Source organism: Protopterus annectens, chromosome 8.part0 (assembly GCF_019279795.1).
Source record: "Protopterus annectens isolate FY-2018-M chromosome 8.part0, PAN1.0, whole genome shotgun sequence".
Lineage (NCBI taxonomy): Eukaryota > Metazoa > Chordata > Ceratodontiformes > Protopteridae > Protopterus > Protopterus annectens.
Window position 1 is genome coordinate 1,420,198,910 of NC_056741.1, and position 17,717 is coordinate 1,420,216,626.

Consider the following 17,717-nt stretch of genomic DNA (forward strand, 5'->3'; position numbering starts at 1 on the left):
GTAAATATTTTGTGAACAATAAAAGCTACATAAACTGTAAAAACAGCAATGTTATTGTTAAGAAGATTTTTTTCAATGGTAATAGTCAATGCATTCATAATCGTTCCATAAACACTATAATATATTATAACTCAGACATAAACCCCATGAATATATTTTTGTTACAGTTTTACTAGTTGTCATACCTTTGAAACTGTACAACATAGATATACATTTGTTAGAATATCTTTGTTAACCAGACATAAGCTTTCACATGACAGCAAGAAATTCCTCTCTGAGTACATGTTTATTGAGATATTTACAGAAATATGAATCATATGCTTAATTGTATAATTAGCAATATAATTTATGCTGAATATCTCTCAATATGCACAACTTACAGTGGAAATATCAATGACATTTTTTTCAACAATATCTAAGGTTTCTCATAATGCCATTCAAAAGTTTGTAAGTCCCTTGTTTTTGAAGTATTAAGTACATATGCAAATATTGCTTATTTTCATAATTACTAGTAAAAACCAGCAGTATCTCCAGTATAGTATGATATAAATAGACATTGCCAGTGAATTTTCCTGTTTCCCAACATGACATTGAACACCATATTACCCCTCAATAGCATGTAGGTTTCTCAGTTATGAAAATATGAACATAAATATAACATATGAATAATAAGTGACAAACAGTTACTGATTTCTCTACTGCAGGCATACTGGATTTGCAGTCTTAGTCTTGTTTTGTTAATAATTCATTGCCCTTTCCAATATTGCCTATTATTATCTGGTAAGTCACTTAGTTAAAGAAATCAGACCCCCTAAAAGGTGTGGACACCATAAGGAGTTATGGGTGTTATGGACACCATAATGAGCTATGGGTGTTATGGACACCATAAAGAGCTATGGGTGTTATGGACACCATAACGAGCTATGGGTGTTATGGACACCATAAGGAGTTCTGGGTGTTATGGACACCATAATGAGCTATGGGTGTTATGGACACCATAAGGAGCTGTGGATGTTATAAAGACCATAAGGAGCTATGGGTGTTATGAAGACCATAAGGAGCTATGGGAGTTATGGAGACCATAAGGAGCTATGGAAGTTAACTAGAAGTTTACAAAAATCTCATTTAATTCTGAGCAGCAGGAGGCTTATTAAAATGTAAGTATGCAGTGCAATAATCTAGCTGAATGCAAATCCCCATACATAGCTTTGTGGGATTTTTCATGCCTCCTTGTAACTTTGTGAGGATGTGCACAGAAAATGGTATGCTCAAAGTGATCAGGTAACAGCCACAGTCTATATTGGAATGGCTTACCATTTTCCAACAAATATTGCTGGTATTTGTGTTCAACAGAAGAGACACTTGTCAGTCTTGTGCCCACAGAATGCAAAGATGATAAAATCTGCTCTGAGCACATTGTAAGTTGATTACTTAAGCTCTTCTGTTATGAGAACATATCAAATAAATGTCTTCTCATTTAAATCTGATTATGTACTCCATATTGTTATGTGAGTCAAAGGCACATACTGTATTCTATGGGCTTTGTGCAAATAGTAATACTACACCAAGAATTCCTGCTATGAAAATTAATGTCAACATATCAAAGTTCCACTGACTCCCTATAAAACAAAACAAACCCAGAAAAACCTGAGCTAACACAAAAATAAAAAAAAAAAAATCATGCAACATGTAAAAATGCCACTCAGCATGCCTGTATCAGGGCTAAACTCTGCGTATCAAATTAGTGCTTTTCACTCCCCCCTGAGCCCCCTAACAACACACTAAGTCCATTGTTACACAGCAATACATAACAGACATATACTTTTTTTCACAATTACTTATTATTATTAGGCACATATATGTGCATAAATATATATATATATATATATATATATATATATATATATATATATCCATATATGGGTCCCTTGACTTCATCGACACGCCGAAACACCTACGCTAAGAAGACCGACTCAAAAAGACCGACGAGACAGATGATCGACAATGTGAAATCCCAACAGCCGAAACACCGACATGGGCAACGTGTGAGTGTGACTCGGTAAGTGTGCGATAGTGAGGGATTTAGCGTTAGGGAGCGGACAGGTAAGTGTGTGCTAGTGAGGGATTTAGTGTTAGGGAGCGGACAAGTAAGTGTGCGATAGTGAGGGATTTAGCATTAGGGAGCGGACAGGTAAGTGTGAGATAGTGTGGGATTTAGGGTTAGGGTGCGGGAAAAGTGAGTGTGCAGTAGTGACGGACTTTAGGTGTAGTGGCGGGTTAAGTGAGTTAGGGTTAGGGTGCAGGTAGGGTAAGTGTGCGGTAGTGTCGGACCTTAGAGTTAGGGTTTGGGTTAGGGTTAGTGCATGTATAGTTGTGTGTTATGTGTAGTTTACGTTTTGTGTGTCGGTGTTTTGGGTGTCGGTGTTATGGTGTTCGGTTTGTGAGTTATCGATTTTGTGCGTTTTCGGTGTTTTGGTGTCGTTGTTTTGTGTGTCGGGTTTGTGGCGTGTCGGTGTTGTGATAGGGATCTATATATATATATATATATATATATATATATATATATATATATATATATATATATATATATATATATATATATATATATATATATATATATATATCTATAGTTTCACTTCAGAATCTCGAACTACTGAAATATCAAACTTCAGTAGCTCGAGACCAAAGTGTCAAAACTGCACTTGCACGAAAGTGCAGAATCCCGAATGTGGAAATGTCGAATCCGCGGTTGTGGAGTCGTGTACAGGATGTGAGATTCCCTGTGTTCATGATGTGCGGTGTGGTATGTGGATGCAGCTGGAGATTCAGGTAAGTGATGTTTTACTAGGGTTTTGGGTAGGGAATTTAGTGTATGTAAGTGTGTTTGCAGTTTTGAGGTGAGGGTTCGGGTAGGTAGGTGAGATTGTGAGTATGTAAGTTTTGACAGTGGTGGTATTTGTATGTATGTGATGTGTGTTTGTGCAAGGGAAGTGTAGAATGTGTAGTGGTGGTTTTTGTGTGTTTGTGTTTTTAGTGCGACCTTGAATTTAGTATATATAAGTAGCAGGTGTGTGGGGGTACAGGGGGGCTTGCCCCCTGCTTATATGTAGGGTGTGCAGGTGTGTTTTCTTGTTGTGTGTGTTTTGTTGGTTTGTAGTGCTGGGAGGAAGGTGCATGTTGGCTTGTTTGTGTGTGAAGTGTGTATGTGGGCAGTCGTGATTTTAAATTTCGTGCTTTTGGGGTTTCAGGTTTTTTAGTTTTTGGCTTTACAGTCTCGAGATAATGAATTTTGATGTTTCAGTATTTCACGATTGTAAAGTGAAACTATATATATATATATATATATATATATATATATATATATATATATATATATATATAGGCACACACACATGCACACACACTTAGATTTAAAGACACAGAATAGATTTAGCTAGCAAGTGCTTGAAACAGTTAAGTTGCTATAAATCATATTTAACCCTATCAGTAATCTGGAATTCAAACATCACAACATTGATTAATCTTCTATATCCCTTCCTGATATCATATAGCCATTTTATTGTAATAACGACACCATATTTTCTCATGGCATCTTTGTTCAGTTCTGATTGCATTGCAGAGACATTTACATTTAACTTTAGATTTGTTGGGTGACACAAGAACATAAGTATATCAATTTGCCCTTTAACGTCATTCAGTATTCTAACTACCCAGTATCTCTGTCATTCTGCTTTGCCCCTCTTCTGCTTGTCCTATGCCCTTCTGAATACCTCAGTGGAATTCCTGTCCAGCACCCATTATGGAAGTCTTTTCCACGGACTTACAACTTTCTCTGGGAAAACTTTTGCAGATCCAGGTAGCAGCTTATGCTTACAGACTGCAATGTGACTCCCACAGTTTCCAGTCCAGGAATTCCGCATCACATCCCCATAAAATCATCCTGTATATCCATTTTATATATGTAATATATATCTATATATATATATATATATATATATATATATATATATATATATATATATATATATATATATATATACACACACACACACACACACACACACACACACACACACACACACACACACACACACACACGTGCATATACCTTGTGTCTCTTGTAGTTCATAGTGAAAAGCACTACTCATAAATAATGTGCACTCATAGTAATGTGTCTGTTTCACATACACATGGAGTTATTTAACCATTTTAACTTAATGATATCACTAATCATTTAAATGTTTCTAATTTCTTATCGGTGTGCTTATTTACTTTAAGTTAAAGGACTCGGGGGGGCGGGGTCTAAGCACTAACGTAGTACACAGTGTTTAGCCCTTATTTAGGCATACTGGCTGGCATGTTTACTGTATTTTTCAATTCTGTGATGCTTTAAATTAAAAAAGGTGTTTTTGTCAAATGTTTTTGTCAGCCTGGGAGTAATTTCCTTATGACTTATTCAGAGTCACCCAGTGGGTAACCTGAGACTGAGGTAACTAAATGGAAGAGGACAAGTACGTGATGGAGCAATGTGCTATCCCATAATGTTTACTCCTCTTTGTTAGATTGCCAGGAAAATTTACACATTTATTTATTTTTTTTTATTTTGCTTTTGTTTACCACGTTTGAGTTTAGTTAAAAAACCTTTTCAGACGAGGTCCTTTGAGAAAAGCTCCAAAATATTACAAGCATTTTCTTTAACATACATTCAGTAATATACATGAACAAACATTAAGTAATATATATATATTAAGAATTAGACATGCATTTGCTAATTAGAGTGCATTCATAGAGAATAAAGGAAACAAAGTATAAAACATGTTTACATGTTTAGTAGATGTTGAACACAGTATTTGAAGAGGTGTATTAGTCGGTTTATGAAACAGATAATACATATTGTGATTGGTACTTAGGAATTCATAGAAATGCAAGTGACAGAGGGCAATCAGTAGGGCAGAAAATGTTAATATTGTAGTTAAGAGGTGGGGTATTAAGTAGGGTCAGAGGTTTATATTAGAAGTATAGAGGTGGGTATTTATATTAACATTATATTATCATTAATAACATATTAACAGTGATATTTTTCACTAGATATATCTATGTTTGTATGCAGAACAGCACAGATTCACTGCAAAGCAATGTAAAATAATGAATCTGCTAAAAGTAAAAAGAGTGAGACTATCAAAAAATGTGATAACACATTGATATTCATTATTTTTGATAATTTAGAAATAGAAATAGACAGTTTTTGTACAAAGAGAGAAATGTATCATTAGCAGAAAAATGCAAGTTATTATTTCTTTATAGAGATAATAAGTTAACAGATATTTCCTTAAACATATAATTGGAATGGCTCCCCTAGAGTAGCACAGATAGTTCTGTAGAATGCATCTTTGGAAAGATCTTGACAGTTAGGAAGTTGCACATTGCAGAGAAGGTAAATTGTGTAGAGTCTATAGTGGAAGGCATGTGAAAGCATAATGAAGGAATGTGGAATCCAAAAAACTTGAAAAAACACAAATTCACTAGAAAACCAAAAAACACTGCTCCAAACCAAAACCAAAAGGCATGGACACCAAAGGTTAGCACTTTCATTCACTTTAATATACTGTGAACTTCATCAGAAAACATTCTAACCACCCACGACAAGACAGCATTTCTTTTTAATTTTGACATCTTTAGTCATGTGACTGTCAGTTAGGTATTTAAATGCTGTCTTGGGTGGTTAGAATGTTTTCTGATGAAGTTCACAGTATATTAAAGTGAATGAAAGCGCTAAACTTTGGTGTCCGTGCCTTTTGGTTTTGGTTTGGAGCAGTGTTTTTTGGTTTCATAATGAAGGAATGTAATACATATACTCTGAAAGAAAGGGGGAAGAGAGGGAACATCGTAAAAAAATATCTGTGATCCTTAAATTGTTTTCGCTGCCTGTTAATAGCATACCCCAACAAAGTGGAGTATTAACACCAGACGGGGTATGAGAAATGAAGTGAACATTGTGCTATTGCAAAGTATAGACAGCAAAGTTCATCAATGCTAAAATAAACACATAAATGAAAAAAAAAAACAGTGGAGTTTAATACTGCCTAGAATACACATAACTCATAGCTTACAGTAAAGTATAGGAAACACATGGTATTGGTTAGTAAGACACTAGCGTAGCCATTATGTGGGATAGTGAATAAGCCGTTCATGTCAAGTGGAAAATGCACAGTACTCATTTTCCTGTGCTATACTTGTGTGAAGAAACAGTGTAGTGAGCAATTTGTGTGGTAGTGAGTACCGATGACATTGTAGCAAGTAATCTATCAAAAACAGAAACAAAATAATTGTGTTACTCTTAAGCTTCCAGCGAAATACGCTTTTGGTGTCAGTAGTTACTATGTGAGTTTTAGTACTCTATAATCTCATCAGCAATTACTTCATCATGGTTTATAAAGAATGGTTTTCTAAGCATTAACCTGTTGCATTGTTTTACCCTCCAGGTGACTCAGATTTGGTCATTGACTGTGGAATTCAGTACATTACCCTGACCGTTAATCTCTGTCCAGTTTTGTATTCGGAGATCAGCCTAGAAACAATGGCACTCAATGGTGACTACAACTACTTAAACTGCTTAGGAACAATGGACAATACTACCAACCCCCCCGTAATCAGATACACATTTCCAATTAATGACACCAACCAGAATACCTGTGATAATTCAGTCAAGGTAAGGACTTCTATACTTCATTACTTGACAAATAAATACATACAAAGCAGTCTGTCATGTTATTGAACATCTATTGTTTATCAGAGATGTAATAGCCAATGAAGTGACTGGAAGCTTTCAGTACTGATCCAGATAATATATTACATTCTTATCTATGATGTAAATGTTTATATAATTAGTTTCCAAATAAGTTTCCAGTTTATAATTTATATTATGTCAATATTTAAATAAGCACATATAGCCCTAGAAAAAGAGATGTTTACTCCACTTAGACTGCCAGGAAATATACACAATTTGTTTTTTTTTTTAATTTTTTTATTTTGCTTTTGTTTACTAGGTTTGCCTGACTGGGTTTAGTCAAAAAACATTTTCAGTTGAGGCCCTGAGAAGCTCCAACAGTTTTGGCTGTTTTGCTATTTAAATAACTGAAAACAGTTTGTACACTACAAACAACTTGTAAACCTTAGAAATAGAAAAGAACCAGAAAGAAAACATTGTACAGCATGTAGTGATACTTCCAGTATTGGTACATTGATGCAGACAGTGGGCCCTTGTTTGATTAAGCATACTGTTGAAAAGTGATACAGCTGAAACTATACATATTTTTGAAATGTAATGCCTCTCGGTGTGTAAAATGCAGGATTTTTGTTTCTAATACTTCAGGCAGAAAAAGTATCTTAATAACCTTTGTTGCATAGCTGATAATATTTGTTTTGAAGGGGAGAAACGGTATGTCAGACAAGAAAGATGTAAATGAGACTGAAAGAAAGAATGTGTTAAGAGTCTTAAGTATGAAAAGGCAATGTGTGAAGTCAATGGACTGGATGAGAGAGACAGAGAAGGAGACAGTAAAATGAAAGAAGAGAACAAACAGTATAACAGTGATAATCTCAGAGGAAGCAATACCACCATGTCTTTTAGAAAGTGCCAGGCTTTTCACACTTGAGAGAATATTCATTGTTTAAGTTTTGAACCCTGCACCAGTTTTTCTGAAATGGTATGAAAAGCGTGTATATTATAGCATACGTATTATTTTATATGTTGGCCAGTCTCACTGTATTTGAATGTATGGGTGTTTCAGACATTAGTATCAACACTTTTGCAATAAGTTTGAGCATTGCAAATCTTAAAACAAAGCAAAGCAAAGAATTACAAAACCCTGATTTGTCTCTGAGCTATTTGCTTATGATTGCATCTAAGTGGATCATCATCTTCTTTTGGCTGTTCCTGTTAGGGGTCGCCACAGCGGATCTTCTGTTTCCATTTCTTCCTGTCCTCTGCATCATGCTCTTTCACACCAACTGCCTGCATGTCCTCTCTCACCACATCCGTAAACCTTATCTTAGGCCTTCCTCTTTTCCTCTTACCTGGCGTCTCCATCCTTAGCATCCTTTTCCCAGTATACTCAGCATCCCTCCTCAGCACATGTCCAAACCAATGCAATCTCACCTCTCTTGCTTTGTCTCCAAACTGTCCAACCTGAGCTGACTCTCTAATATACCTTCTTCCTAATCCTGTTCATCCTAGTCACACCCAGTGCAAATCTTAACATTTTTAACTCTGCCACATCCAGCTCTGACTCCTGTCTTTTCGTCAATGCCACCGTCTCCAACCCATATAACATAGCTGGTCTCACTACCCTCTTGTAGATCTTCCCTTTCACTCTTACTGGTACCCATCTGTCACAAATCACTCCTGACACTCTTCTCCACCCATTCCACCCTGCCTGTACTTTCTTCTTCACCTCTCTTCCACACTCACTATTGCTCTGAACTGTTGATCCCAAATATTTAAACTCATCCACCTTTACCAACTCTACTCCCTGCATCCTCACCATTCCTCTACCCTCCCTCACACTTACACACATATATTCTGTTTTAGCCCTGCTGACCTTCATTCCTCTCATCTCTAAAGCATATCTCCAGCTCTCCAGGGTCTCCTCAACCTGGTCCCTACTCTCACTACATATCACAATGTCATCTGTCTTAGATTGCATCTAAGTGGGTATAACAAAATATCAGAGGGCTGAACACTATACCAACTGTATTGCATATAATTGTAAGAAGCAGCAGTGAAACTGCAAACTCTTAATATGTTGTCCTATGTCATGAGGTATAACTTGGAGCACAAAGTTAGTTAGGTAACAAGGTAACAGCCATTAAATGAGTTAAACCATCTGAGCATAAAAATGGATGGAAGCTTTCTTTAAGCCCACTGTAAGCCTTCGAAGTTTGATGTTTTAGACTTAGACAGTGTCAGTGTTCATTTTTTATTTTTCATTACCATGGCAACTGAAATATTGGTTTGGCCAAATGCACACCTTGTGGGTTTTGCAAAAGTAGTAGTAATACCTATCTTTGTTCAGTATATATGAGCCCTCGTATGTGTAGCAGCCTGAACTTGAGCATTCTACATCACTGTATTAGTTTGGGATTCATGCTTCTCGAGGAAAAACAAAACAAACCTATTCAGTGGATGAACCTAGTATAGTGTTCATGTACTGCATGCTCATTATAAATTATCTTTTTTCTTCAAATAAGGTTAAAATTATAAAAGGGGGGACAGAAAGCCTGAAAAATAAAACAACGCCCTCTCACTGCAGTTGTTCCTGCTCCTAGCTTTCTACGCCTAAGATGCACATATAAACCAGTGAGTGTGTTTGTGTCATAGGTGGTATCCAATCTCACAGTGTCAATGTTTTAACTGATGTCTCCAAGCATCTCTCTGACACCTAAGATAAAGGAAACCATCATGGAAAAGTGAAACTGTAATTGAGGTTTATTTATGAATGCTTACCTACCATATCCCTTTCCATTCTCCCACTGTGAGTATGGAGTCTAACTTCAAACCTATGTGCAAAAATTATCCACTGTAAACATTCCTTTCCCTATACATTGGCAAGTACCATATCCACCAGTAGCTATGCCATTGTTCAGTTACAAAATCAGAAAATCATCAGTTGCTTGTATTATCTGTCTTCTGTCAGAGTCAGACACTGACATCTTCACTACTGGAATAAAAAAAACTCTTTATTTTTCCTGAAATATGGAAAATACACACGTTTATCTTAAATGTATTGTTTACAGTACAATGAAATATGTGCATCAGATATCCCACAACAGTCTGACCATTGTTAATTAGTAGCAGATGTTGACTTTGTTAGCTTCAGTCACTAAGATTATGACATACAGTGCTGAATTTTCACTGCAAAAGAACTGACACATTTCGTAATCTTTCTAGAAATCAGTCTTTGATGAAAACACCACAAAATGGCACATTACAAAACTGTTTTCATTCTCTTATTTAGATTGTTTAGAATGGTTTAGATGCAGAGTATAAAAATCTCATTCAGTCATTCTTTCTTTTTTCTGACTTCAAATGCCTTTAAGACTCTGGTAATGCCTGAATGTGGTTCTCAGATTAACACACTTACTCAGTTACTTAATGTAAAAATAAAATATGAGTATGGTATCGTAATTCCTTGATCAGGTGTCACCGAATATTCAACATGCCATCCTTTGGACCAAATATTTAACATGACATTCATTGGAACCACCCATGAATTTATAGCATTGTCGCTGTGTCACTTCATTTTGGAAAGTCACTTTATGCAACAGCTCCAAACACTCCCTTTTCAGACAGTGGGGTTCATAGAGGTTCATTGTCTTGGTCCAAAGGAGGAAGTTTGAAATTAGTTGTCTAAATATTCCTTTGAGTATTACTTGTAATGTGTATGTGGCATAATTCCTAAAGAGGAGTTCATGTATGCCTATCCTTGAACAAAAACCCAGACATTTCATAACTTTTTCCTGAATGCACATTTCATTCCTTAATAAATACTCAAATCTATACCCTGAACCCCCATTATATTGGTACATGCTCTTACATTTTACTTTAGAAGTACCTAACAAAACATTTCAAAACTACTGTGAAAAAATCCCCTTATATCCTAACTTCTATTTACTTCATTACAGTTTCCATAAAATGGCTAACATAGTCCTCCTAGCCCTTTCCCCAATCATATCTTTAATCTGACCCTGGCAGCAGGATTTCTACCTCATAATTTCAAGCATTTACTTGGCAGCAGGATTTCAACCTCAGAATTTCAGGTATTGTCTATTTCTTCCTTTGCCTGGAGTCTCAGACCATTTTACCATTTCCTTCATGCTAATTTTTTAAAATGGCGCACATAATCCCGAAGTTCATATCTTTAATCGGATTCTGAGAACAAGAGTTCTACCTATCCTATGCCTGATAACTGCAGCCTATTTTGAAAATTTCTCACTGTCACTATGTCTTTCACTCTAAATTTGATATCCTGTTTGGTCTCTAGTCTATCAATGACCAAATATATTTCAGTATATAAAATGGTCTTTGCTCTGCTCTGTATTTATCAGTGTAAAATGTACCTTAAAAGCTGCTGTCCACATGACATGTCCACATGTCCACATTAGGAAATTTAATCTTAATAATGTTCTATACAAACATGTGCTAGAAAACCCTGGGTATGAATTTGGTTTCATGGGTCTAGAGGTGGTAACCAAAAATGTAAGAGGTTGTCCTTGGACTGATTTCAATGATTATAAAGAATTAAGGTGGCAAATTAAATTAAATGCCTGTGTGCTACCTGGACTCGATTCCCTGTCTATTGTCAGTGTCCTTAAACTTCAACTTAAACTTAAACTTCATTCATATGTAGTATGATTTTGATATATCTAACTCAAGTTGATTTGTATAAACCAATGCAATTTTTAAAGAATGTTATGTGATTTTACTTTAAATGAAAAAGTGGCTGTATTGGTTGTTTTAGGTCACATACTGTTTTGTGAGGGATATTTAATATAGTTAATTTGGTTTATTTACCAAAATTGTGTTGCTGAAGAAGTATTTTGGCTACATTCTGACAAAAGTGCTTAAACAAGTTACAATAAAGTTGGTCCATTAAGTTCCTGTGTGGTTTTGCTCTAATTTGAATAGTCATTTTGTGTTTTATTTGGACTTCTTTAACCATGTTTGTTGTCTGATAGTGGTTTTATTTCTTCAGACCTTTAATTCTTTGTCAAGTGTCTTAATACCTATACTCACCCATTCTTTATTTTTTACAACTAATACTAGATATAAGAGAACATCACTGGAAACTAAATTATCTCTGGTGTACAATATTTAGCTTTTTCCAGTACTAAATTTAACTTGGTAACTACAGCATTCATAATTAACCAAATAGAATACTACATGCTGGACATCCTTGCTTAATACCACTTTTTATTTCTATTTTCTCACTTAAACAACCATTGACCACTAGTTTCACTTCTTTTTTTGTTATATACTGATTTCAAAATATTGATTATTTTATTACTTGTACTATATTCTTTCAATAAATAAGGGCCGCGGTGGTGCAGCGGCTAGCGTTGTTGCCTCACAGCAAGAGGTTCTCCTGTTCAATTCTCGGCTGGAGCGCCTTCTGTGTGGAGTTTGCATGTCCTCCCTGAGTTCAAGTGACATATAAAAACATGCAGGTAGATACGTGCGTGAATGGGTGTGCCTTCTTTGAAGGCTGGGTGTCTGGCTGGCAACTTGGCACCGTAAAAATCAACTGCTAATCATTAGTGGACCGGAGCTCCACTAGCCAGGAAAAGCTGAAAGACATTACTTTTTACTATATTCTTTCAATATTTCCCATAATGCTTCCTGCTGAATCTTGTCAAATGTTTTACTTACATTTCCTGCTAATATTGTCAATTCTGTTTCCCTATTTATTATAACATTGCCAATTCCCTTATTACTATTAAAAGTTCTTAACTTCCTTTTTCTTTTATTCAAAAAATTGTTTCATTCATTAATTTATTAGCCTTACTTACTATTAATTTTTCAACTATTTTTCACAAAAAAATTATAATTAACATTGTTTAATACTAATGGTCTCCAGTTTATGTCTGTTTTTCTCTCTTCTTCCATATAAATTTCATTGCACCCATACATATTTTTCATAATTTGGCCCTTTTTCAAGCCATTCATTCAATACCTCAAAAATATTCTTTTTGCAATTCTTGCATGTCCGTATACATTAGTTATTCAAGTCCTTCTAAACCTCTAGCTGCTTCTACATTTACTGTTTTCAACACATTTTTAAATTCTATAATTATAATATTTTCTTCCATTCTCTTATTGTCTTCTTCAGTTATTTTTTTTAATTCCATCTGTTTTTCTTATAGTGTCTCAGGCTAATAGGATAAACCAGCAACTTTAATAGAAAATGAGCGCTTGTTTGTGCCTCCTATTAGCCTGAGCTACTTTTTTGGATTGTAAGCTTGTGTTTAGTTGCTTTTTGAGGCTTATTGTTGGGGATTTTTCTTATAGTTTCCAAAATGTGCCTTTTTACTGACCACATTATTTATTTTTGTATATTCACTATAAAACCTTCATCATTCCTTAACTCTCTTATTATTCTTATTTCCTATAACTATTTTGCTTAAATATGGTGCTACTTCTTCTTTTCTTCCTTGTAAAAATATCTTTGTTTGAATGACATTTTTTAATTTTCTCCTGGTTCATATCCTGTAAATTTTTCTCTTTTTCTAGAAACTCTTCTTTATTGTCTATTATGTTTATAAGACTTGCTTACTGATTTCCTTATATTTGGAACTATCTTGTATTGCTTTTGTCCTTTGCCATTCCAGCAGTTCTTTTCTATATTTTTCTTTTAGATTAATAAACCAACTTGTCTAATCTTTATAAAATCCTCTCATGTTTATATGATCTAACCATATCCGATGTATTATTTCTTTACATGCTCATTTAACTCTGATGCTATAAAACAATCAGTATCAGTTCTCAAATGACTCCTTTTGTATGCTCAATGTTTGTTTTTCCATAAGTACGTTACTGCTTTTGATCATATCTGAAATGACTTTTACATCTGTTTCCTCTTTTTGCCTGTGTCTTAAATCACAATTGAAATATTTCACTACCATCACTTGCATATTTACACTCACATAACCAAGTATTTTTCTAAACATAATCTCTCTTTGCTTTTGTAAAGTGTATGTGTAGAGTGTAATTGCCCTATATATTTGGTTTATCCATCTTATATCTAATATTACTATCCCTCTTAGTACTACTAATGTATAATCCAGAGTTTCTATACTTCTATACATTCTTTACATAAAATTGCTATGTCTGAGCATTTTTTCTTCTCCTAGTTACATATAGCCTTGCCTTCCCATAACCCATTAATTTGTATTCTTTCTTTTTCTGTTATTCTTATATCTATTAATAGTATCATATCCATATCTAACATTCTACACTATTCTGATACTCCTAACCTTTGTTCAGCATTCTTTATACTATTCACAGTAATGGCTAAGATTCTCACTTTACAGAAAAGTTTCTGTTGGATTTATCCTTTTACTTTTTTGTTTCCTCCTATACCTATATTTTTAAATTTGTGCTTTTTATCTTTCACTCTTTTCTCAATAGAATTTATTTTACTTTTAACTCATCCATTTGTCTTTCCTTTCATCATTTGAATTACCTACTTCTTCTATCTCTCCTTATTATTCTTTTGCTTCCCCTCATACATTCTTTTATTTCCATTTTTATATCTTCCTCGTTCATTTTTTTCTTTTTGGGTTTCTTCTGTATTATCTGCTAAACATTCTCCCTATCTTGGTCTGGCTTTGTTTCCAGTGTATAATTATCTTTATCATTACAGACCATCCACGAATTTCCTATTTTGTCACACTTTATATATTTTTCTCACATTTTATGCTTCATGACCAGCTTTACCACAAATGTAACATTTTTTTTGTCAAAATTATTAATTAAATGATCATTTTTACCGCACAAAAACATGTCTTTGGTTGTCCCCAGTATCTAACCAATCCCTTATTCCCTTCCACATTAATTATACATAGGAAATGCATTTTTCTGTCATTTGTGTTTTCAGTATAGCACCACATTCCCATCTCCCAGTCCAAAAAATTCTACTGCCAGAGATCTTTGTAATGTTCATCACAATGTTACACACAGTTCTTAGTCTTTTAAACTACCTCTTTCAATGTCAGATTAAAATTGTATAAATACTCTTTTTTTGATTCTCTTTTAAATGCCTGCACAACATAGAAGTTCCAAAGCTTTTCAGTCCTTCTTTTTTCTTATTGTTCTAAGAATTTTTCCATATACTGCACTTCAAAAAAAAAAAAAAATCATAAAAAGTATCTTTGTACCTACAAATAAATGATCTTACCTCTCTGGGCTCAATACTCAGTGGTGAAATGATGCTTGTCTGGTTCATTTTCCATTTTGTTAGTTATCCTCACCTGATGCTTTCTTCTTACTTCTGTTGTCTTCTCTTCTCTTCTCTTCATTTGCTTTCTTTTACTGTTTGCATGTACAATTTATTTTCTTCCTTCCTTATATCATGAACTTCTTCTTCTTGTATTCTATCCTTTATTTCTCCCCATGACACTACCTTCTTTCTTTCTGGTTCACTCTGTTTAATTAGTTATTTAATCTTACATCCTGCAACCCAGCAACACACTCAGGTGTTGTAGAATTTGTTCAAAACAAATTTTGTTGAAATAAATCTTCTGAATCCATAACATCTACCTCAACTCCTTCTTTTTGCCTTTTAACTAGCTCTCCTTCTCCTTCTTTCCTCCTTTCACCACTCTCTCTACTCCACTCAACTGTGACTCATAATTTACTGGGTCTACTTCAAAGGATCAACATTTCAGAACACTGAACCTCTGATCATCAAAGACCAGAGGATCAGCATTTTGAAATATCGAACCTAAACAAAATAAAGATTTTAAATGTGAAAACTTCTTAGTCCATGTTTTTGCAAGCCCCCATGCATCCCCCACACGCCCTACTTAAATATATCAATTTCAAGATTGCACTACAGTGAAGAGAATGGTAAAGTTTCTGTTCCAAAATCTGCAGGAATCTACATTCTCAAGGTTTGATATTACCAAACATCAATCATCTGATTTTCACAGATCAGTGATTTAATGTTCTGAAATGTTGTTCCTTTGTAGTTAGATTAACAGCCTCGGTCATCTCCAGTACTTGAAACCATAATCTTTCTTCTCCATTTTTGATTTTATGCTTTCTGCTTCTCTGAGTTACCTTTGCACCTGGACTGGAAGTCAGGAAATGCAACACTGAATAGAGTCCCCATATGCAAAGAGAGTTTTTTATTGATATATACATTGCATATTATTTACCTATTTACATTATTTACATCTATTTACAAATCTCCATAAATTATAAACTTCAAGTTAAGCATCCCCCCTTTTATCCACAACCAAAACATTATTTTTCCACAATCTTTGTCAAAGTCCATTTTATATTGTATTCAATTTCATTTAGTCTCTCGTTCCATATAGTCCATGAAGCATAACATATTACTTTGTTCATTTCCATCACTTCTTCCTGTTTACATGCACCATAATAACCGAATTCTATTATGTCCATATTTATTTGTTCAATTTTTAACAAATGTTTCACCCTATTATCTTTACATATTTCTGCAAATTTTTAACTCTTTCACATTTCAAAAACACATGCTCAGTAGTCTCAAAGTCTCCACATTTATTACATATTCTATCCTGCTTTTTTTGCATGGCATATTTGCCTTAACTGGCAATTTTCTAATAGACAATCTCCATAAAAAATCATTACATTCTTTAATCTTTTTTATAGTTATTAAATCCCATTATGGCTTTTTTCTTATCTATTTCAAAATCTTTCCAAGGATCAATACAGTAAAATGCTTTCATAATACTTAAGCACAATTCCTTTCTGTTTTTCTCACACATATTCTTTTTCATTTTCCATAACACAATTTTGTTTTGGTATGCTTTCATTTCTTCATTTACAATACTTTTACTTAATTTTTTAACTTCCATTCCTTCCCACAATTCTTTGTATTTATAATATATTACCATTTCTATCAAGTTTTCATTTTTCTCCATAATTCCTTTTAATACCTTATATAAAATTAAAGGTGCTGCATGTATTAGTGGGCTTATTAAATCCAAACCTCCTTGGTCTTCTTTCATATAGAGAATCCCTCTTTTGACTGGATTCAGTCCAGAGCCCCATATAAAAGAGAATATAAGCATCATTAATTCCTTTTCATACTTAATAGGAATTATATAAATGTTAGCAACATCAGCAATATTCCGATTACTATGGTGTTCAACAAGTGTGCTTTTTTCTATATGAATATCTATATGATTTCCAAAAATTAGCCATAGCCTTTACTTCTTTGAATACATTATCACATTGTTGCTGCCTGTATTCATTCCTTCCAAATGTTATTCCTAATATATTTATATATTTTTCATTGAACTCAGCACCTCCTATCATACCTTCAAAACCAAATCCTTTACTTTTCAACTTATTTATACTTAAACTGTTATTTTTTAATTTATAATTAATTTTTCATTTACTTTTTCTATCCATAATTTATTTTTAACAATTAATACAATATCATTCGCATACTTATACATTATTGGCAGTTGTACTAGCTTCATAATTTTCTATCCACCACTACTTGGCATTTTATTAATTACCTTCACTATTACATTCATAACTAATGAGAACATTACACTGCTAGTTGGGCAACCCTGCTTTATTCCACATTCTATTTTTATTTCTTCTCCAATCCAGCAATTTACATTTAGTTTCACATAGATCTATTCCTAAACAGATTTTATTACTTATAATGTTTTTTTTGCTTGCATTATATGCCTGCAAAATTAAAAAAAAAAACAAAATTCCCCATAATTATTTATATTGAATATTATCATAAGCTTTAATTATATCCCCTATCATAACCTTCACTTCTACATTTTTATTTATGATATCATCAATTATTTCTCTCATTATCCATAATAACACTTGACTTCCTTTTCCTTTTCTTCCAAATATATTTTGGTAATATATTCTATCCATTTTTTTCTGTAACCTTTTTGTTATTATTCTCATAAAAAATTATAAT

General features: G+C 33.9%; 1 protein-coding gene across 1 annotated transcript in view; it reads left to right on the forward strand.

The window, feature by feature from the left end:
- The window catches only part of LOC122808493 (zona pellucida-like domain-containing protein 1), a 155,413-nt gene that overhangs the window by 3,421 nt on the left and 134,275 nt on the right, over window positions 1-17,717 (forward strand). The window contains exon 3 of the mRNA XM_044079449.1: window positions 6,483-6,709. Within this exon, the coding sequence (XP_043935384.1) occupies window positions 6,483-6,709 (227 nt within the window). The remainder of the gene's footprint in view (window positions 1-6,482; window positions 6,710-17,717) is intronic.